This window comes from Grammomys surdaster, unplaced genomic scaffold (assembly GCF_004785775.1).
Source record: "Grammomys surdaster isolate TR1022 unplaced genomic scaffold, NIH_TR_1.0 224, whole genome shotgun sequence".
In the NCBI taxonomy this organism is placed as follows: domain Eukaryota; kingdom Metazoa; phylum Chordata; class Mammalia; order Rodentia; family Muridae; genus Grammomys; species Grammomys surdaster.
Genome location: NW_021604669.1, coordinates 1,786,879 through 1,801,135, shown reverse-complemented (window position 1 = coordinate 1,801,135; position 14,257 = coordinate 1,786,879). Strand labels below are relative to the sequence as shown.

The 14,257-nt window shown below is 48.6% G+C and overlaps 1 protein-coding gene across 1 annotated transcript in view; it reads right to left on the bottom strand.

Annotated features, from left to right (window-relative positions):
* The window catches only part of Ago2 (argonaute RISC catalytic component 2), a 79,403-nt gene that overhangs the window by 20,917 nt on the left and 44,229 nt on the right, over window positions 1-14,257 (bottom strand). Inside the window, exons 3-6 of the mRNA XM_028773228.1 lie at window positions 8,851-8,971; window positions 3,827-4,008; window positions 1,727-1,863; window positions 247-381 (exon numbers count right to left, since the gene is read on the bottom strand). Coding sequence (XP_028629061.1) covers window positions 247-381; window positions 1,727-1,863; window positions 3,827-4,008; window positions 8,851-8,971 — 575 coding nt within the window. The remainder of the gene's footprint in view (window positions 1-246; window positions 382-1,726; window positions 1,864-3,826; window positions 4,009-8,850; window positions 8,972-14,257) is intronic.

Here is a 14,257-nt window from a genome sequence, read left to right as displayed (position 1 = left end):
GAAACACTCAACACATAGACTTGGGTGCCACTACCACCCTTCTCGGAACCTAACATTTGTAGATCAGACAGGACACCCAGCTCCTCCCACCCACGCGGCTGTACTCATTAGAGTCATGGGCCCTCTGTGCATGGGTCCCAATCGACTCAGAGTCAGCGTGTCTTGTGGCTCACCCTTCCCACAGCCTGCACCTGTACCCGGAGGGGCGGTCCCACCCACAGCCTGCTGTGCTGGGTGGTTCTTTACCTTTAATTTCTTTGGTAAACTTTACCCTTTGGGAATCTGTCAGAGGTTTTTGTTGTTCTTCAATACTTTTAAAATCCAAAACTTCACAAACAAACTCGATCACTGGCTGTGCCTTGTAAAACGCTGTTGCTGATACTATGTGCAGGAAAAGGAAGAGACAGACAAGAAAGTTCAACGGAGGCATCTAGAGTAACCCATGTGACTAATTAGTCACTGCTCAGGAGGCCCGGTCTCCTTTCTCCTCTGTGGAGCGCCCCGGACGCTTTGTGGTGAGGTAAGTAATGTCCACTATGCCCATGGCTCCACACGCCACGGGAGGCACTGACCCCAGGAGACTCCGTGCTTCCTCCAGCCAAGGACAACGGTAAGGGATTGGCTGAAGCTGAAGAAGTCACTAGAAGAATTACAGGGATCTTGAACAAGTCTAGCATGGTAGGGGCAGTCAGGACTTTGGATCGTGTCAGGTTGTTTGGCCACCTTCAGCTAGAATAATTTCTGAAGTGTTCCATTCATATAATTCTTTTGCAATCAAGGTGCATCTAACCATGATGTGGCCTGCGGGGCCTTGCTGGGGTATACTTAAGAATTTATCTGCTCCTGCCTGTCAGTCTCTGGGAGAGGGAAGAGGACTCAGCAGAGTATGACCTTGAGGCTCCTGAAGTACGGGAAACAGCACGGGGGGCTACAGTATCTCCCCCATCATTGAAAGCTAAATGGATTGTGGGGGCTCTGAGACAACCGATGGATTAGTCCACTGACTGACCGCATTTCTGGAGGAATTTGATTCCTGGGTGGGGAGGGGGGTCTTAGGTATGCACTTTGTCCCTGGCCCCTTTCTATCTCCTTGCTTCCTAGCCACCATGAGATAAGCAGCTATGCTGTCCACAGCCTCTTTGCCATGGTTCTTGGCTTCAGAATGAGAACATGAGCTTACGGTGGACTGAGACCTCTAAACCTGAGTTAATCTTTACAGATTTAAATGGGTTCTTCTATGTACTTGTCACAGCAATGATAGGTCTAATATACCCCAAGGCTGGAAGACCACTGGGCAGTAGCCAGCCATTGGCACCCAATACTGTCCTTTCCTTAGTTCAAGCAGCAATGTGAGTAATCGGGAAACATGGGGAGAGAGTGAAGGGCGTGGCCCCAGCCCCATACCTGGGGTGCTCTAGTAGTGCAAAGGGCCTGGCAAAGGTAGCTCTCTAGGCTGGCTAAAGGGTCCCTGGGAGTGGAGCACTCCAAGGGTTTTGATGCCCAATTAGGAACTGTCTCAGACACCAAAGAGATGGTGAACACAGGCTGGTATCACATCAGAGCTCTGCTAAAGATGGCTATGAGAACCTGGGCTCCTCTGTATGTTTTCAAATCTCCGCCCACTTCAGTGAAGGCTCCGCCCACTTCAGTGAAGGCTCCGCCCACTTCAGTGAAGGCTGCATGGGTCCCATCCACCCTGGCGTGAAGCCCATGGGCTTCCCCTTACCATCAATATTCAGCATCATTTTCCAAAGAGAAGGTCGGACGGACTGATGGAAGCCAAACCAGACTTCTCTGCCCCCACCCAGAGGGTTGGAACAGCCTTCAGATGCAGTGAAGAAGGAACGGCCAACAGGGGTGTACCTGCAAACGGAGATAAGCCCTTTTCTAATCGGATGGCATCAGCCCAGCCATCTTCCCAGCCAGCTGCCCCAGCAGGCATGCCTACACTCAGAGATCACTCTAGGCTTTCTTCTGTAAAGTCATGTCCATGACATGGAGTTCTAGTCTGCATTCCCTGTGTAAGCAGTAGCTCCGTGGACTTAAGACTGTCAGATGTTTAACACAGGAACTGACAGAGTGGAAGGGGCCTTCTCAAGGCTTGGCTCAGTGTGAGACACGCCCCACTGTGCTTCTAGAGCTCAAACGCGCCGCTCCACACGTGCAGGAGGGCACCTTCCTTGCCACTCTCGAAAGGACAGCGTTAATCTGGGAGCAGCCTCCGGCTGAGGCCCTAGGTCTATGCAGATCTAGCTGGTGTGTCCATCCTCCCTCCTCATCCTTATTTCCACTGTACAGTGCACATAGCTGGGCATATCCCTTCAAGTCTTCCTAGTCAAGGGCTGTGCTATGAAGGTAGGAACAGCTCAACGCTAGCATGGGTAGAATCCTAGAAGCTACCAGGCAGAGGCAGCTGGAGCAGCCAGCTCCAAGCCATGGGACTACCATTTCTCTGTGTGGCTGTGGACCACCATCTAGCTCCCTGTTTGTCCTAGCTTCTTTCAATGACAAACCTGTGGACAGCTCCCTGCTTCTGGAGCCTGATCTCAGCTGTGAAAAGATCCATAAGGCCTGCAGGCCAGTTATGCACACAGATGACTGGAGTATAGCCCAGCCACCTACTGCAGACACCTCCACACACCCTCGCCTACATCCTACTACACGGAGGTGTCTCACCACCCCAGAGTGGGATACACAGGTGGCTCTGTCTGCTAATGAAATCATGGAGCATGCCCTTCTCACTTTCTGCCTGTGCTTGTTAATTCTGTTACATCTTGACAATCTCCCAATTGTAAAAATGAGTATAAACAATCCAAAGGAATTCAGGAGGAAACCATAGGAATTCCCGCTGCTCAACTAGAAGCAAAGACAATTCGGCCAGTGAGATGGTTCAGGGGGTAAGGGTGCTTGTAGCCAAGCCTAGGGACCTGAGTTCTGTCTCCAGGATCCATATGGTGGAAAGAAGTAACTGACTCCTAACAGCTGTCCCCTGACCTATACACACACTGGTGGCATGCCTACAAAATAAAGTAAACACTGGTTTGTTTTTAAACTACAGGCAAGATTTTGTTGATTGCCATTGTAGGCTATTACTGTACCTGCTTGCCTCCTTCCCATCAACATGTCTTAGCAGTGAGAGGTAGGACAGGGGCCTGCTGAGAGCGACAGCTGGCTCTGGGATATAGTCTCCTCTATGCCTAATGTGTAAGCACAGAGCCAGGGAACACCCAGTGTTCTTCAGAGCAGAGGGGAAGGAGTCAGTCGCAGGGCCTAAGCATGCAGCTCTTTTTTGCTTCTCACTTCTGATCTTATAGGACCATTCTCACCATTCCTGAGGTCCTACTGTGTGCATTGTGTGAAAGCCAAGTTCAGATGTGGCTCCCTGGCCTTGGTCCCATGTGCTAGTCTGTGCAACACTCTGGCAATTGGGAAAATGACAAGCCACTGAAATGATCTCGCCTCTTACTAGATATATAGCAAAGGGAGACTCTCTAATGAAACAGGCTGATGCCTTTGGTGCTGGCCATTGTCACGCTGCGGAAAAGTGTATCAAGGATGGGCATTCAATCAAGCACAGTACGAGTGGTCAGTGTGCTGTCCTAGAGCTGCTCTAGACTCTGCACAGGACTGTGAGAGTTCACAGCCAGAGAGGCGAACCTTCTACACCCCCTTTTACACCCAGGCAAGGCTGCTGGTGACAGTTCTTTCATCACAGATCGTTTGCCCCACAGACTACATGCTCGCTCGGTCAAGATCTCAACCTTTCTGTGAACACTCAGCATCAGCTTGCAGTCTTTGTCCCCACCCACCCACCCGATGCCCTCACCTCATGGATGGCAAGTGCCTCATGACAACGTCCAGGGCCTGGATCGTCTCGAAGGGGACGCTGGGCAGCCGCCCCGAAAGTGCATCGTGTAACGCCTGCAGGCTCACGCATGACACCCACTTGATGGATACCTTAAAGATGCGATCTTTGCCTTCTCCCGGCAGCGTGACCTCCAGTTCCACCTGGCAAACCAAAGCACAGAGGTCATTATCTCAGGAAAAGCAGAAAATTTTAACTTGATTTTCTTGTCTCTTCAGGGGTGCACGTGTGTGGTAGCCCAAGGTCTTCCTCAGCTGCTTCCCACTTTGTAGTTCCCGTCTCTCTCTGAACCTGTGGCTTGCTAATTAGGCTAGGGTGATCAGGCAGTGAGGCCAAGGGATCTCTGCACCTGGTGCTGAGGACAGAACCCAGGTCCCCATACTTTTGTGACAAGCTCTTTACCCCAAGATCCACTTCCCCAGACTCAATTTTCTTTACTTTTAACACGTGTGCAATCACACAGCGGTGTGAGGTCAGTGAGCAGCATACTGGACACGCATGACTCCCCCAGACATGCCCACTTTTCTCCCATAATGATTGTTCAATCTACCCAGATCTATGGCCATAGTTGGAATCACCACCGCCTACAACAGCGTATCATGACAGTGTTCCACAAACCAACCACTCAGGTGATGCTCAAAGTGCCTTTGTTATCAAGCCTTCCCCCCCTCCCCCCGGAATACTTTATCTTCATGTACCCAAAACTTGCAGCAGGGAGATGGGTTCACCTCATCTTACTTTATCACCACAGACACTGAGCTGGCAAGGCCCCAGGGCCAGGAAAGGGCAGAAAGGGGACTGGGTTTCAAACTGGCGTGTTCAGAACCCAAGGATGGCTGGTACATCACATGGTACCAATCTAGGTAGGGAAGATGGTGGGCTGGCTATAGACTCAACCTCTGAGAACATTGAGCCATGCAGCTCTTGCTTGGACATTTTTGCAAGAAGGAATCAAATTGAGAGTAAATATATGTACATTTTAGAACAACACACCACTAAGAAACAAAGCTGCAACCTGACACAAAGAAGTAGTGTTTGCCCCCAAAGTTGTGAACTCACGAAGCAGCTGTGTCTTTAAGGTTTCCCTGTCCTGAGCTGCAGGACCACCTACCCCCATCCCCATAGAAGAGTGACAGTACCAGCAGGTGTCTGGCGTCACAACCACTATGCTGGCCAGAGAGACAGCTGCAGGGCATGGTGCCATGTATCCTTTTCTGACAGGGACACGCAGGTCACGTCCTGTTTCAATGTGCCCAGGGAGCTGCTGTGACTTTGCATGGCAATCTTCTGGGAAAACAAGTCACTGTGCTGGACAAGGATTTTTCTTTCTTTTTCTTTTTTTTTTTGTCAACTTGACACAACTAGAACCCCCGGGGCAGAGGGAACCTCAACTGAGGAACTACCTTCATCAGATTGGTCTGTGATGACCAATTTTCCTAACTAACGACTGATGTAGCAGGGCCCAGCCCACTCTGAGTGGAGCTTCTCTTGGGCATGTGGTTCTGGGCTACACAAAAGCAAGCAAGCTGAGAAAGCTGGAGGTTCGTGCTCTTTCTGGTCCCTGCTTCCGTCTCCCCCCTATAGGTTCTTCACTTGTCTTCAATGAATAATGCACTACATCCTTTAAGTCAAATAAATCCTCCCCAAACCCCAAACTGCTTTTGGTTTTACTCAGCAACAGAAATGAAACGAGAACAGAAACTGGTATCAGAAGTGGGGTGTTGCCGTGGCAGACCCGACCATGTTGCTCTATTGGAAGGTCATTGAAGCATTTGGAACTTGGATGGGAAGTGCTCAGAACCTAACAAGCTACTGTTACAGGAGCTTGAAATACAAGAGTGGTAAGAGTAGTACAGACAATGGAAGCCTGGCCTGTGAAGTTTCAGGGGGACACAGACTATCAGAGCCATTGGAATGATGTATTTGAATTAAGAGTGTGTTAATGAAACCTTTTATGCTTTACTGGGGCAACTGATGGTGGTCAGCTGGGGCTGAAGAACCAGCTGGAATTAGTAAGAGACCACCAGCATCAAGATGAAAGATTCTCTAAGTATTTTTCCTTAGGGTGAGTGCACAGAAATCCAATTAAGCAACTTTGGACATTTAATAAACTTTTATTTTTTTGGGGGGGAAGCACCACAATTGAGCAGGTAGTCTTGGGCTGCATAAGCTGAGCAAGCAAACAAGCCAGGAAGCATGAGTCTTTCATGGCCTCTGCTTCCGTTCACGCCTCTGTCCCTGCGGTGAATTTTTCCTCTGGCTACCTTGGTGATGGGATTATGATCAGGTTTGATGGTTTGAAGAGGAATAGACTCTTGTGTTTGAATGCTTGGCCCATAGGGAGTGGCACTATCAGGAGATATGCCCTTGTTGGAGAAAGCACGCCACTGTGAAGGCAGGCTTTGAGGTCTCCCATGCTCCAGCTAAATCCAGTGTGGCACATAGTCTCCTGCTGCTGCCTTCAAATCAGGATGTAGAACTCTCAGCTCCTTTTCCAGCAACATGTCTGCCTGCATGCTGCTATGTTCCCCGCCATAATGATAATGGGCTAAACCTCTGAAACTGTAAGCTAGCCCCAATTAACTGTTGGCCTTTGTAAGAGTTGCCCTAGTCAGTGTGTCTCCTCACAGCAATGACACCCTAACTAAGACATCAGGACATGTGAGCCAAGCGAACCTGTTCTCCTCCAAATCGTGGTGTTCTCTTTCTTGGTCATGGTGTTTATGAGCAACAGAAAGTCAACTAGGACAGAGGCCCTCCAAACACCTGTATCAGAACCAGCGTGTTTGAGAAGTGTGCTGGGGGTCCAGAAGCACCCTGGCAGGTGCAAGGCAGTGACACAAGCCCATAAAGGTATGTGGCTTATCAGAGTTCCTAGCAACATGTCTCAAGTACAACTATCACAGGGATCCCTAGGGATGGATGCCCATGGCTGCCTTCTGTTCTTCCTCTCCAGTGCCCACTGGCTACTAGACAGCTTGAGGCTACTAGCAGGGGCCATAACTGCCATCTAAGAAGGGGATACACTCTCCCTAGCCCGGGAGGTAGCAGCTCAGATTAACCTACAGGCAGCTAGCAAAAGAAGGCATGGCTGGACACAGCCAAACACAGCCACGGGTAACATTACCAGTCACGGTTTTGGTAAAAAGAGACGGAGGATGTCAGTGCCCAATTTAGAGCAATCAGCATCTAACTTGTTCTGTCCCATCTAAAAGTGAAGCCATGGGCGTGGCAGACACACGTCCTTTCGGCCCTAAGGAGCTGCTTTCTTTCCACATGTGCTGGCAGCGAGCCCTGTGACATCTAAGGAGAGCATGAGCTGAGTCTGGAGAGGACTGCTCCTTAGGAAGGTGATGTGCACGTGGGCATGGACCCATATCAGGTATCACAGTCTCCACTGAGCTAATGGACTCAAGGAGAGTCCTTTCTTACTACAGAAGACAAAAGAGAAAAGGACTGAAGACAAAGCTTTGCTGTAATAAAGAAAGGGAAACTATTTTTTGTTGACTCAGACAGAGGGGAAACCCCGTGCCAGCTTGTCATCTGAAAACACTGCCACGGGAGACAAGGATTAAGTTACAAGGGACTAACTGTGCATCTCCAAATGCTGTGTGGGCTAGCACAGGCAATCAACTGTGCCCATTATACCTACCAGGGGCTCGCATAGCAGTGGGCTAGATGTCTTCAAACCTTGCTACTTACACTTGTAGTGTGGAACCAGAGAGGGGCACATGAAGCTCCCAGACCCAGGATGAAAGCCCACATGGCAGCTGAGACCCGAAGTGTACCACACAGGAGAGGTGGGGCTGCCTATCCTGGCTGTCCCAGTCTGCACTAGCAAGGCTGGCAAGGTGAGGTGGCTTGTGTCAGGTCCAGTTACTAGGAAAGACATACCTACTACACCTATTCTCATTCCAGTCTGGGCAGTTAGCTCACACGACTGTGGATCTGCATCTGAGCATGGGAGGTGCCCCATCCCTCCTTCAAGAGGTTTCTCTTCATGCTCCTCCCAGTGTCTAATTATAAATTTGTACCAACAAAACTGTGAATAAACTCCTTATGCTTTTCTTTCTTATAGAGCTTTAAATAAAAACAAATGTGTAAATTAAACACAAAACCTTAAGATCAATAAATCTTCAATTCACAGTATGTTAATTTGCCAGGGAGAGCCTGCACAGTTCATTCACACCCAGTCCTGGGATTCCCTCCAACTCAGAACCCTACGCCCATTATCCACTCCGGGAGTGGCAGCGACAACCCACGTGCCACTGGGGGGTGGGGGTGGAGGTGGGGGTGGGGGATGGGAAGATCAGAACATGACACACAGCTGTGTAGTCACCAGCCCTTTCCTTGCCCTAACAGTGTGTTCCTGTCAGCATGGTGAGTTGGAGCAGAGCCACCAGGTACCACGACTGCCTGGCTCCACTGGGAATACAGACAGGCACGAAGGAGCCAAGGTACACGGTCACTTAGCAACACGATGTTTTTTCAGGCCTGCAGGAAATGTGCCGTCCCTTCATTCTCAGACTGTCAAAGTCTGGACAGAAGCTTTATTACTTTTTAAATAAAGCCACGATAAGGCTAAAAATAATAAGGGAAGGTAATATCTTCTATGGTCACCACACCAGGTTGACTCATCTTCCTCCTCCTCCTCCTCCCCCTCACTGCAGGAGGCTGCTGCAGCACATCCGCTTCGTGTTATTGCCAGCAACACACACACATTCACACACACAGACACTCACACACACAGACGACACTCACACACAGTGTGTGGTGGTCTGTGGGTTGCACTTGGGAGCGTTTGGTATTTGAGCAGTCTCTGTAAACCTCAGCACACTCCATACCCCTCATGATGAACCCCACGCACAGCAGCCACCTGTGCCTCCCAAATGAAGTGATCTTCTATATCACAGAAATAAGTAACCTTGAAACATGTCTGAATCTCACCCATTAGTTGCACTAGGCCCCAGCACATGTAGCCTCACCTTGTCCCTGCCGATTGGAAGGGGCATAGCTGTGTACAGATTCTTTCTTCCATCAAACACTGGCTTCCGGTCCCCGAAGATCTGGGTTTTAAAGTGCTGGACCATGTGCTCCACTATTTCCCTAAAGCAGACAGAAAATTCAGCAAAATGTCAGTGAAGTTGAGGCCTGGCATCCATCTGATACAAACTAGCTTTAAAGGCCCTTTAGGAGGCCAGGGGGTTCCGCTTGTCACGTGGCTTTCCACCCTCTTCTGTGGGGGGTTGGGGGGGAGGGAAAAAAAAAATCAACCTAGCACCTGAAGTGGGCTCATCTCATTTTCCTGGTCACACAAATGTGGGAGAACATTCTATTGAGTTACATGGGGCAGAGATTGGATGCTACCCTAACGTTCGAGTGCTGAGGTACATTGAAGGGTAACCATTGGAATTTCTGTCTCAAAGTTGTAGATTGAACACACCCATACCTCTGTTTGAGGCTGTGTGTCCCTGGTAGTCCACAGACTCCACTTTTTACAGTCACAGGTGTGGTGTATAACCATCACCAACATCTTTCCAATGAAACCCCTCACCCACCCTTCCTCAAGGCAAGCAGAGGTAGTTGTAGAGACATCTCAGAGGAAGCCCTGCTGACTAGGCCAGCCCCAGGCCCGCTCCAGTCTCCTGACCTCACTAAGCTGTAAAAGTGAGCCCTTGGAATCACCTGTGGACTCTGTGCTCAAGAGCAGCCTACATGTTGAACCACCAGGGAGCAAATTGCTCCACCTCTCAAGAACCTCCAGGTCACACCACCATCGCCATTTTATATGCAGGGACACTGATGCACAGAGCCCCAAAGAGCAAGGGACAGCGGTAAAAGGCCACTGCGGGAGCTCTCCTCTGCATCCTACTTCCTGGTCCCTCCCTGGGAACTGCTGTGCAGTAACTGGCATGTGTTTGTTACTCTCACTACCGTTCTGGAAGTTTTTAAATTTCTAATGATGTAGGTTTTATGTTAGTGCATTCTCTTTGTGGCACTAAGTTCAAAGTTTGTTCAGATTGCCTTCCACCCCAGCCTTTCCAGAATACTCTGAACAATTCCAAGCTTTTACACAAATAGACACATTAAATATTTTTAAATTATTCCATTTTGTTTTTTGAAAAAAGATTTGCATTTTATTTTTAATTACATGTATTGTGTGTGGGTGTGTGTGTGCAAGTACAGTGCCCGTGGAGGGTGGAGAATTCCCTGGAACTGGAATTTTGGTTGGTTGTTACCTACTTCCTGTGGGTGCTGGGAAATCTAACCCTCCTGCCACAGACTCCAAGGCTCACTGCTTATATCTGGGGCCTGATGTAATCTTACTGTGTATCTTGAGAAATATGACCTTATTACTATATACAGTGGAACCACATTGCCTATAAAAGTAGACCTCATCAAGCTATCCTAACAGCCGGGTAAGCCACTGACTACATTCCATGTCTCTGAAGTTTGGCACCCTATACCTATCCTTTTGAGATAATCACTTAAAACTACAATAGCAGGCTGGGAGCATGTAATACTCTTACTTTAACACATGTACCCAACTGCATTCTAAAACCACTAAAGCAGACTGTACCACACGAGAGACTCAAGTCAAGGCCAGAAGGAAAGGGATGGATGAGGGGGGTACAGTTAACTATATTTTGAGTCTAGCCATGCCCTCAAGCAACATGGGCTAGCTATCTCTTGAGGGCTGGCTGTATGAGACTCTCATTAGGGCAAGCAAGACTGAGCTTGAGGGACATAGGACACTGCTGGAGGGTGGGGTCCACAGGACTCACCTCGGGTCACAGTGCTAACAATGACAGATCTCTGGCCATCAGAGACTCCATGTTGGGCCCATCCTGGCTTTCGTACAGACTGCTCTGCATGGAACAATGGGGGAAGGACAAAGATGGGGCCAGGGCGGGGGCAGCAAGGCGCAGCTATGCCTGGGATATGGGGAAAGCAGGAAAGCGGCACTCAGCTGCCTTCTGCTGAGCCTGTTGTGCCAAGCTATACTGCTGGGCTCTTCTCACTAGGGATGGAAGTGGGATCCTAGGGAGACACAGCATCACCATGCAAGCACAATGAAGCACTGGTTGCTTGGTGGGGGAGCTCGTGCATGTGTGTGCGTGTGCGTGTGTGTGTAGGGGGGGAGATCCCACAATCAGTTACAACACTACTCAAACATCTCTTTGACCATCACAATCTCGAATCTGGACCCATTTAAGGCCCCCTACAATTAACAGTGAAATGAAGAACATTAAAGGGTTGCATATTTAACCAGCCAGAAGCTCTCACAATAATTTGTAAGCCTAGTGGGCTGGCCCTTGCTTCAGTCTGCAGCACCCAGCCCCCTCCGTTGCTGAGAGACCGAACTGACGCAGTTTCTAACCATGGCAACCTCAGCTTCTTACAGACGTGACGCCGACAGGAAAAGAGCAGCAGAGTCCGTAAAGCACCACATGACCAATGCCAGCCACATGCCAGTGCCTGATTCGAGCCTGAGTCAGGCCTCCTTTCAGAAAGGGTTTCCTGTATGTTGTGGATGGCATGACAGGAACCTGACTGGAACCACAAAGCCCAGGCGACAAGAGAGCCTCTGCCCACCCTCTTTCCAGTGGATGAATGCACAACATGGAGACCAACAGGTTTCTGACCCAAGAAGCTAGCAAGTAAACCAACACACCCACTTATCAATCTCCATTGAGACAAAATAAAAGACCGAGAAAGAACCTCAGCACTGACCAGTTCAACCCAGCCAGGCTTGAGGCTTTTGTGCAAATGTACTTGTTACAGGAGCACATTCATTAAAAGGATTGCACCAATGCTTAACATGTTCTAGGCGCATCGTTCAGCAGGTCAGATAATAGAGTCCTAAGACAGTCTCCTCCACCATTGTTGTGATAGGAGAAGGTGCACCAGCAAGGGGCACTTTCTTCACCAGGTACCAGTACCCTTGGGGACATCAGTCTGCAATAGAGATTAAGGCTCTCCCACAATGCATTTGACTTTGGACTTAGCCTCTTGCCTTAAAAATGTACAGAGGAAATGGAAGGCAAGCTGTTTGGGGATTAGGGTTTCTGGGGGTGGGAGAGTCTGAGCTTCACATTCACTGTGGTTCTAGAACAGTTTCAAAGCCACAGCCCAGGAGATTGGCAGAACCCAGAGCTGCAGCGGTAGAGAGATTTCTAAGCCACAGCCCAGGAGATTGGCAGACCCCAGAGCTGCAGGGGTAGAGAGATTTCTAAGCCAAAAAAGATGGCAACTGGATTGATTCCCTCAGTCTGCTACATACGACATCCCATAGGCAGGCTCTCCAGGATTACAGTGTGTGGGCGTGTGAGTCAGCCACAAAGGTGGTGTACAGCCTGAGGGAGGTCCTGTGCCATGGCTACCTGCATAGAGAGGGACTGTCTACAGCACAAATGTGAACTGGTGGTCACACAAACCAAAAGGAATCTTCAAGGGGTCTAGGAGATGGCTCAGTCAGGGTAGTGCTTGCCATAGCCTGAGGGCCTGAGTTTTGATCACTGCGCTGGAGAAACAAAGACAGGTGGATTCTGGGAGCTCACAGGCCAGCCAGCCTAGAATAATCTGTAAGCTTCAGGTCCAAGTGACAGACAGACTCTGACACAGAAACAAGGACAAACAGTTGAGAATTGACACAGAAAGTTGACCCCTGGCTTCCACACACATTCACTCACGCACGCACGCCCGCACACATTCACACATGCACATCATGTTTAAGGGAAAGTAATAAAAGTTATCCCAATTCAAAACCAGAATATTTTGCTTCTTAGCTCACAGACCCCTTGACATACATTATCCCTGGCCTAACATGTGTAGAGCAACAATTCTGAAGAAAGAGGCTTCGAGAAACCAAGGCCAGTATTGTCTCACACATCTCAAAAGGCCAAGAAACATGAATCCCAAAAGATTTACACATGGGCTCACTGTAGTCATATAATGGAAAAGCAATATTAAAAATAAAAATATTAATATTATTGAAGAGTCAGCTCAGCAGTTAAAACTGGCTGCTCTGGTAGAACATCCAGTTCAATTCCCAATATTCATGTGGCAGTTTACAACTGTCTGTAACTCCAGTCCCAGGGGGCACAAACGCCCACTTCTAGCCTCTGCTGGTACTAGCCATACAGGTGGTACACAAACACACAGAGACCAAACACTCATATACATAAATAAAATTAACTTTAAAAGATTATGAAAAAAAAAAAAGATTACAGCATGTGAACTATCGAGAACTGCTTTTCTTTCTTTTGTGTAAATGTTTGAAAGAAAGTCACTATGTAACCCTAGCTGGTCTGGAACCTGCTATGTAGACTAGTCTGGCCTTCAACTGCTCTGTGCCCAGATGTTGAGATTAAAGGCACGCACCACCAGCAGAAACAAAGGGTGTTCAACTGCTGGGACCCACACAGTGGCAACAGAGAGCCAAGTCTTCAAGGCTGTTGTTCTTGGGCCTCCACACACACACACTGCAGGATGTGTGCTCTTTGTCTCCCTTACAGACAGACAGACATGATAAATAAATGTAATGAAAACTTTACATTTAAAAGCTGGTAAGCAAAATAGCACAGTGGGTTAAGTTGCCTACCACCCAACAACCTGAGCTTAAACCCTGAAACCCACGTAAAGATCTGACTCTGCAGGGCCGAGGCCTCAACATTGGAGTGGGTCTTCCGCCCTGGCCTCTTCAGGCTAGGAGGACAAGTGTGAGCCCCATGCTTACATATAAGTCACATACAAGTAAGAATTATCAAAGATAAAGGGAGATATCTCCTAATTATAGACTGGTTAGTTTGTCATTAGGATAGAACAATTAAAAGCATGGTGTGATGGGACATGCCTTTAATCCCAGCACTCAGAGGCAATTGGAGCTCTGCGAATTCCAGGGCAACCTCATCAATACAGGGAGCTTGAGGCCAGTCAAGGCTACATAGCAAAAGTCTGTCTCGAAAGCAAAACAACAACAAAAAGACACAACAGAGCCAAGGAAGCGGCTCAGTGGGTGATGTATTTGCTGCAGTTTCTGATAACCTGAGTTCTATTCCCTAGACCCACAGTGAAGGACAGAATTTCCACAAGTTAACCTTGGAGTGTGTGTGTGTGTGTGTGTGTGTGTGTGTGTGTGTGTGTGCGTGTGCATGCACATGTGTGATACACATGCATACAAAAGGACAATGAATAAATATAAATTTTAAATATTTTAAAAACAAAAAGATACAATAATTATTGAGAATACATGAAGCACAGCAGAAATCCCACTGGCAGAAAAGCAAGTATCCACCATATTTGTATGGGGTGGGGGGTTGGGGGGACTTTGCAAAAAGTAAAAGATTGCAGTAAAATTATCAACCACCTCTACCAGGGACCAGAGCACGC